The sequence below is a fragment of the Chenopodium quinoa genome, unplaced genomic scaffold (assembly GCF_001683475.1).
Source record: "Chenopodium quinoa cultivar QQ74 unplaced genomic scaffold, ASM168347v1, whole genome shotgun sequence".
Taxonomy (NCBI): Eukaryota; Viridiplantae; Streptophyta; class Magnoliopsida; order Caryophyllales; family Amaranthaceae; genus Chenopodium; species Chenopodium quinoa.
In genome coordinates, this window is record NW_018742770.1 from 3408113 (window position 1) to 3416974 (window position 8862).

General features: G+C 37.4%; 1 protein-coding gene across 3 annotated transcripts; it reads right to left on the reverse strand.

Annotated features, from left to right (window-relative positions):
* Positions 1 to 4033: 4033 nt before the first annotated feature.
* On the reverse strand, positions 4034 to 8617 carry LOC110724758 (putative metallophosphoesterase At3g03305). Of its 3 annotated transcripts, none has more exons than XR_002512052.1 (5): positions 8233 to 8617; positions 7182 to 7423; positions 5506 to 6792; positions 5245 to 5396; positions 4034 to 4557 (listed from the first exon to the last, which is right to left on the reverse strand). XR_002512052.1 is itself a non-coding variant. In XM_021904213.1 (4 exons), the coding sequence occupies exons 1-4, from the start codon at positions 8519 to 8521 to the stop codon at positions 4441 to 4443; spliced, it is 2196 nt and encodes a 731-aa protein (XP_021759905.1). In that variant the 5' UTR covers positions 8522 to 8616; the 3' UTR covers positions 4034 to 4440. The 3 variants fall into 3 exon arrangements, 1 of the variants encoding a protein (XP_021759905.1); XR_002512051.1 differs by having other exon boundaries at positions 5245 to 5405; XM_021904213.1 differs by having other exon boundaries at positions 5245 to 6792; positions 8233 to 8616.
* Positions 8618 to 8862: the final 245 nt, after the last annotated feature.

Below are 8862 nucleotides of genomic sequence, written 5' to 3' on the forward strand. Positions count from 1 at the left end.
ACAACATATAATGGTCATATATGGTTCCAAACGCCATTATATGACCCCGTGATATAATTCTAATATTTCAAGGCTTTTCGACACCTGGCCTCAAAATCTCCAAAATTTCTCAACAAAGCATGGATCTTAGCCTTTAATTTTTGAATTTTTTGACTTTTTGTTTCGCCCGAAAATAATAATTGCCGAAATGTATAGCATGGTCCCTAATATCCTCCGGGGGGGCAATTGGATAGGAAGAACCATCAAATTTGCCTTTAAACGGCCAATTTACCAGTTTACAACTTGCACCGATTTCATTAACTCAAACTTACCACGAACATTTATGACACCATATAATGATCATATATGGTTCCAAACGGCATTATAAGACCCCGAGTGTATTCCCTAAAATCCTAAGAATTTTAGACACTGTGTCCCGAAACCTCCAAAATTTCTCAAAAAGCTTGGATATAAGCCTTCAATTTTGGAATTTTTTAGCTTTTTTTCGCCCGAAAACAAAAATTGCCGAAATTTTTACCATGTTCCCTAATACCCTCTGGGAGTCCAATTGGGTGGGTGTATCCATCCAATTTGCCTTTAAACGACCAATTTACTAGTTTACAACTTGCATCGATTTCATTAACTAAAGCCTACCACGAACATTTATGACAACAAATAATGATCATATATGGTTCCAAACGGCATTTTATTATGACCCCAGGATGTATCCCGTAAAATTTCAAGATTTTTCGACACCGGGTCCCGAAACTTCCAAAATTTCACAAAAAGCGTGGAAATAAAAATTGCCTGGAAATAAAAATTGTCGAAATGTTTATCATGGTCCCTAATACTCTCTGGGAGTTCAACTAGGTTGGTGGAACCATCTAATTTTCCTTTAAACGGCCAATTTATCGGTTTACAATTTGCACGGATTTCATTAATTCAAGCCTACTACGAACATTTATGACAACATATAATGATCATATATGGTTCCAAATTGCATTATGTGACCCCGAGATGTATCCCCTAAAATATCAAGACTTTTCTACACCAGACCTCGAAACCTCCAAAATTTCTCAAAAAAGCGTGGATATTAGCTTTCAATTTTTAAATTTTTTTGACTTTTTTCGCCTGGAAATGAAAATTGCCGAAATGTTTACCATGGTCCCTAATACCCTCCGAGAGTCCAATGGGGTGGGTGGAACCATCCAATTTGTCTTTAAACGACCAATTTACTGGTTTAGAACTTGTACCGATTTCATTAATTCAAGTCTACCACGAACATTTATGACAACAAATAATGATCATATACGGTTCCAAACGGGATTTTATGACCCCGAGATGTATCCCATAGAAGTTCAAGTCATTTCGACACCGGGCTCCGAAACCTCCAAAATTTCTCAAAAACGTGGATATTAGCCTTCAATTTTGGAATTTTTTGATTTTTTTTCGCCCGGAAATAAAAATTTCCGAAATGTCTACCATGGTCCCTATATCCTTCGAGAACCCAATTGGGTGTGTGAAACCATCCAATTTGCTTTTAAACGGTCAATTTACCGGTTTACAAATTGCACCGATTTACCGGTTTACAACGGCCAATTTAATTAACTTGCACCAAACCCGAATTGAACCGAAATTGACCTAAACTCGTTTTAACCCGTCAAAACCCGAATTTAACCTGACTTGTTACTAACCTGATTTGAATTCAACACGACCCAAATTCAACCCAACCTGTTACAAATACGGCCCGAAATCAGACCGACTTGTTATGATTTGACCAAAATTCAACCCGACTTTTTATTGACCCGACCCGAATTTTACCAGACCTATTATTTACCCGACCCAAAAATTCAACCCGATCTGTTACTAACCCGACTCGATATTAACACGACTTGTTATTGACCCGACCTAAATTCAACCCAAATTGTTCCTGACCCGATTTCAAATCACCTTAAATGCAATTTTGACCACCTTATTATTGTTGATCAAAGCATTTTGTCTAGGGAGACCAAGTCGGTCTAGACCAGCAAAAGAAAGGAGCATTATCCTCAAATTTTAGAGTTAAATATCTATATATTTGTTGTATGGTCAAAGGAGATAATTATCTTCATAAATTATAGACTATAGTTCCCTAGTATATTTCCATATATATTATAGTCAAAGGAAATAATTAGCTTGATAAAAATGATAATTATCTATTTATAGTTAGTTGAACCCGAATATGACCTGACTTGGAAATGACCCGACCTGATTGTAACCTGCAAATTATTGGCTTGAACATAACCCGACTTGAATCCAAGAATGACCCGACTTGGAAATGACCCAACCTGATTATAACCCGCAAATTATTGACTTGAACCAAACTCGACTTGAACCCGAGAATGACCCAACTTGATTATAACCCGCAAATTATTGATTTGAACCGAACACGACTCAAACCCGAGAATGACTCGACCTGATTCTAACTCGTAAATTATTAACTTGAACCGAACCTGACTCGAACTCGAAAATTACCCTAACCCGTTTTAACCCATGAAAACCCGAATTAAACCCGACCCGAATGTAACCCGACCTGTTATTAACCCGATTTAAACCCGACCCAAACCCGATAAGAAGTATGACCCGACCTGACCCGACTGAAGCATGACCCAACCCAAACCCGACCTACATAGGTTATGGAATTAATCCGAATTGACCCGACCCACTCTTACCCGACCCAAACCCGACCTGTTTACCCGAATTGACAGCTTTAGTAGTTGTGTTACTTATATGTTTTACGAGAATTGATTCCTTTCTTTTTGACACTTAAAAGTAAATAAATTACTCATACAAGAGTACATCGAATTAGAAAAGCCTAACATTGATACTTGTATATACTATGACATATATTCAAAATTTTATGTCTGATTTGAGCTTGGATCACCTTTAGAATAGTATGCCGCTGAAAGGAGTTCCTCAATAATAGAACCTCCTCAATTATCTATTAATTATGTAATCAAAATAAAACTTTGGCATACAAAATTTACTGCTCAATAAGGGAAAACGACGTAGCTTCGATGAGGAAGGAAGGTAGGTGACTACGAAAGTCTTATTTCAAACACTAGGACTAAATTTCTCCAAAGGACAAGCCCTTTATCCAAACAAACACCAATACTATCACAACAATAAAATGCAAAGCCGTAAAGAAACAACGATAATACTAATAATAATGAGCTTGGTAAGATTCGATCCCTGGTCACACATTTAAAAGTGTGAAATTAAACAATTGTTCTAGCCACCCATCTCATATGCTTTGTATATAGATGTACTTGTATATAGATGTATGTAATAGTCATATAAGATAAGTTGAGAGTGAGGGAGAACTCAAGTGGTTGGAGCTTTCCTCCCGATTCCAGGTGATCCTGGAATCGATTCTCATCACCTGCCTTTGTGTCTCTCTAAACACCCAAAAAAATGGATAAGCACACATACACCAAATTCAACTCATCTTTAGTGTTGGACCATGCTAGGAGTATGATTGTATTAATATATAAGCATCCACCGGCCACCCCCACTCTATAACAACCTAGTTGAGTCAGGGCTTAACTTAGTTGGGACCTCAACTTTAGTAATTACTTGAAACTTTAGAGTTTGGGAATTTAGCCCATTCCTTCAGTATGGAAAGCGACTGACAAATGATTTGGCATATGAAAGTGTAAGATCTTTACTCTACAGCATTGGATTCATTTACTTAAGCTATAAGATCTTTTTTCATATGGTTCCATTATCATCCGCTTATGATGCTAATTTTTTGCTATTAGAGAACCCGAAAGGCTGTTCATGGCGAAATTGGTATATGAGAGATTATTACAGTTACCACAGGAGTATGAGCAAATTTCTTCAAAAGAGCTTATCCATGGCTTTAGAATACTGTTATTATTCATAAGAATCGTAACTTGTAATTTCCATGTTACGCAGTATATAATACACCCAGCCTATTGGGTGAGTATGAAGCTCACTATCATCCCCTGACATAGGAGGATCATTATGCTTCGTGTATCTTTTCAATTAAAAATAAACGAAAAGAAAACTCACTTTCTAACAAAACATTTTAGCATAGCTCCCTAACTGTTTTTTGTACAAAAGTTTCCACACAACTATAAATGTTAGGAGAGGAATCCAGGAAGTTTTAGCTTCCTCATTGTAAATGCTGGATCAAGAACAGCTGTTTACTAGGGTATTTGCTTGTTTTTTGACACAAAAAGCGAGTAACCTTACCTGTAACCATAACTTGTTCTGATACTCGGAACTCTTCCGTAATGAACCACCTCATATATGTAGACCCACATGCACCTAGAGGCTTGTATCAGGTTTTGCATTATAATACAGCATGCTGTGTCCTATGAATGTTCAAGAAAATTGTCTTCTAATTCTTCTGAAAACTGATCAATTATGATAAATTCCTGTGGCTTGCTCAGGATGCTAGCGTCTGCTGGTTTTGTAGACAGCATATGCCAGCAGAAGTGGTATTGAGAAAGAATAAACTGGGAAATGTAACAACGGGTTCATTTCGTAGGCTTTTACCAGCAGTTTGCAACTCTGTAGCACAGAAATAAGTTACGAAAATGAAAATGGATAATGATAAGTGGGAACAAAAGGTGCGAAAGCTCCCAGAACAAACACGCATAAAAGATTAGGAGAAGTTAAAACAGCTAAATGTGGTATATGAATATGATAATACAAGAAAAAGGCAATTTTACTAGAGACATTCATGAATGAAGATATGCCTAGACTATTATCGAGTAAATTTAAGGCAATTTTGTTAGAGACGTTCATGAATGAAAATATGCATTGGCTATTAATTTTTCTCCCTCTTTCTTTGTTTTCCTGAACAAAGGGGTCACCTAATTCAGTTTATTCAGCAGAGCTGAAGAAAGTCAGACTAGCAGGTCAGAATTGTCTAGAGGAAGGGTTTCAAAGCTCTATTCTCATAGACCAAACTTATTCACTAATTCTGAATATTAGTTCATATAAGTTTTGTAGCCAATAATTTTGAATTATTAAAAGTTTGGTACTAATCAGGGTTTACCCGAATTCAAATAACAGCTACAATATTTCCAAAGGATGCAGCTAAGGGAAGAAATTAGAGTATGAGGAAAGGGGTCAATACCAACTATAATACATACCATGTCATTAATACTGCAGAAAATACAACATAAACTAACTAATCAAATAGTGCATGTCAAGAAAATGCAAGAGTTTTCAGAAGAATAGTTGAAAAGTTACCTTGAAATGCTTGTAGAAGATCGGCAGACAAGCCACCATAGAAACTCTCCTGATCAAGCGTGTACCAATATAAAACTTGGAAGGTCTATGACTTTGAGTGTTACTGTGTCTAGATTTTGGGGTATCTTTACAATGATCATCTTCCTTCTTACCTGAAAGTGCTAAAAGGTGTATTCTATAAATTTCACTTTCCATAGCCAATCCCAAGGTTACTAGAATAGAAGGAAAAACTACAAATACCAAATGAGGAATGACAATCACCATTATATCCGGAAACCCAAGGTACTCCAATTTCTTACCCATCTCCGGATGCTTCACTACCCAGCCCCTGTAAGTCATATACCCCCTTTCACAACCATCAGTAAATAATTGCCCGGAAAACCAAGGACATAAAACAAGGTAGAACAAGTAACCTAGAAATCCAAGCCACACTGAGCGCAGCTTGTACAACTCTGTCAAGACCCATCCAACACCATTTTTAAAATTTTTGTCAGTACAGAAATTCTGTAATGTGTACCGTTTCTTGGAAAAAATTAGCAAAGCCTTAGGGAGAAGAAGAATAAATAAGGAGCACCCGACAGAAAGCCAGAGTATTGGGAAATACAAAGCAGCCCACTGGCAACCCATGACCATAAACTCCTTCCATGTCCAAGACAGAGAACTGGAAAGACCATTTATTGAGAATGGCCTCAACTCGGTTAAGGTTGATCTTCCTCTTACGTCAATTGCTTCTATCTGCAGCCAGTATCTTTCTGGAGATGGGTCCTGAAATGCTTTGAAATTCCAAGGTGCTGCATAAAGAGCTCCTCTTGAGGAGCTATCCTTGATCTCCGTCATTGATTCCTCCACAACCAGAATAAGCTTTCCAAGCTCAGAGTCATAAGCCCGAGCCACCACTGATATGATTGGAGATGATGAGAAGACCAAAGCTCTTATGGTCATGTAGTGTGAGGGGTCCAATGATTGATGTTCAAATTCACTTAATTGAGATGATGCCAATGTGAAGCGAGAGTCTAGGGGGAAAGTAGGTAAGATGATAGTTTTTTTAGTACCCGAATTCAAGTTGATGTCTACAAATGAAGCATGACCTCTATCAATAGCCAAAATACGCATAGCTCTATTTCTCCTCCAGTCACCCATTTCCCACTCCCAGAATTCCTGGACTTTGGATGATCCATTTGAAGAAATCTTGGAGGGCGTCTGTTGCATATTCAGCTGCATGAGATCATTACTTGGTTGGTGAAGCCGTTTCAAATTCTTGCCAAACCTCGTGTGGAGATGTCCACATAGGTAAGCAGATATTGAATGTTTGAGAAAAACATCTTTTAGGGTCCTCCCAGATTCTGAGGCTGCTGAAAATGAAAGAGGAAAATGTCCAAATGAGATTTTTACCACTGGATTCTTCGGATCAGCACCCCATTTTGATAGCTCAGAATCCAGCTCAGCTAGCAATTTATCAGTTGGATGCCCAAAAAGATTGGTTGGACCTCTGAGGCCAACTGCCATGGTGCTATCAATCCCAACAAATAGATGCCTTCTATCTTCTGTCTGCATGAGACAGCACGAATATTATTACACGAAGTTTTGTAGATTTAAAGCATTGTCAAAAGTACATCAAAGTGAAGCAGCCTTCAGATGTCAGTTTGTCATCAAAATTGGATGAACCACAAGATATTGTATTTTTGTCTTGATCATACTTTTTTTTCAGGATGCCCACCCGGTTCACACATCCGGATCCGACCCGGGTAGCACACATGGCTTATGGTGGGTGAGTCTTGATCATACTTTGATCACAGATTGTTTTCATATTTTCTTTTAATGATTCAACTATAATAATAGAGAAAAAAGATTAAAACCACATTCTTAAAATTATCTATGCCTAAAATAAATTCAACTTGTAATTAATAATTTCAGAAAAATATTGGCAAGAAGTTAACCTGAAGCGTGACACTGTTTACATGCCCAGTTCTCCCAGCTTCAGCATTTAGACTGTAGTTTGAAAAGAAATCAAAGGTGCCACCAACAGATGGCACACCAAAATTATCATGATTGCCTCTAAGGTCATAGAAGATGCTCTTGTCAAGTCCACTCTTCTTGACTACATCTGCCATCACATCCCGATATTCCACCCACTCTTGCTCATTTTGTTTCATGTTTAAGTGATCTTTGCTCTTCCCATCTAGTTGCGATAAAAACAAGTATTAGAAGCCTTATGGTCCTCCAACAAAATATTCTAGCTAACATAAGGTATAAAACAAAATTGCCCAACCCAACAAATTGAGCAAACAGCACACTAGATAAAGAAACAATTGCCTAAGATTCACTATAACGTAACAATTCCTTTATTTTCTATACCAGTTCACCAACCTCTCATATCGTAAATTGCCAATTAAAATGCGATACAACGCCCAAAACCACAACCAACCATATACCTTTCTGGTGAATGCCTCCATTCAACCAAAAAGCCGTAGTACATTATATCATCGGAAGTTCACCAAGCTACCATGTCGTAAGTTAACAAATAAAATGTGATACCACTTCAGTCCAAAACCACAATCTAACATATACCCTAAACTGATCAACATAGCTAGTGATTTTGAGTGCATCTAATCAACCTAAATTCCATGTCCATTATATCTACAGAGTTCACATTAAAATCTTCGAATTAAGAATGTAATGATCACACATAATTTCACCATAAACACAATGAATCATATCAACCACAACAGTTAACAATGTATGATCTCAACAATACTAACAATGTCAATGTCTCAGGAATCCATAATCATTTCATCTTTAATAACAAATCAAACAACTCTTCAACTAACCCTTCAATTACACCAACATACACTAGAATTCTAAGAATCAAAGCAAACCCAATTCTAAAATCCACCAAAACCCACTAAAAATCAAAGCAAAAACCACAAAAACAAAGCTCAATAACATCAATTTTTACCAAAAATGGAGAGTTAAAGACGGCGAAAAAACCTGTGAGATCGCCGGTGATAAGAACAAGAGAAGGGTTGATGACAGAAAGATAAGGGCCCACCAAATTCTTGAAATCCAGAGCTCTATCTGGGTGATGAACACTGAAATGAAGATCAGAGAGTTGAACCACCCAAATTACTGAATTTGGGCCTCCTTTAACTTGTATCAATCTGCTTGAACTTGAGTTTTCTTGCCCAGAAAAAACTACCGCCATTAATGAGAAGATGAGGAGGGTTTTAACGGTGATGTTCGCCATTGTTTTCTTCGTTGTCTTTCCTCCGACTAACATTTCCCGCCGGAGCTGTTGACTTCACGCCAACTCTGGGACGTTGGTCAGGTTTTTGTTTTTGGGTTCATCGTTTTAACAAGTTTGGGTAAACTCAATTAATACTCGTAGTTTAGTATAGAGTACTAATTAGAGGGGTCAACTCGAGTAATTTGGTCGGATATAATTGGATTGGTTTTGGTTTGGATTGAATCATATGAGTACGAGCCTCTTCTTAAACTGAACTAAACTGAACTAAACTGAACTGAAGTGAAATGAATATTTTATAAGAGAAGAAAATTAGGAGCTGAACTGAACAGAATTGAATTTCAACGTATGAGAACAGGCCCTAAGTTATGTGTCGA

What these genes read in the sequence shown, in the direction of transcription:
- LOC110724758 (XM_021904213.1), bottom strand. Translation starts at nt 8,521, where the DNA reads ATGTTAGTCGGAGGAAAGACAACGAAGAAAACAATGGCGAACATCACC. An exon ending in TAAACAGTGTCACGCTTCAG is followed by an intron (nt 6,793 to 7,181) that starts GTTAACTTCTTG and finishes TGTCTCATGCAG; the next exon opens with ACAGAAGATAGAAGGCATCT. An exon ending in TCTTCTACAAGCATTTCAAG is followed by an intron (nt 4,558 to 5,244) that starts GTAACTTTTCAA and finishes TCTGTGCTACAG; the next exon opens with AGTTGCAAACTGCTGGTAAA.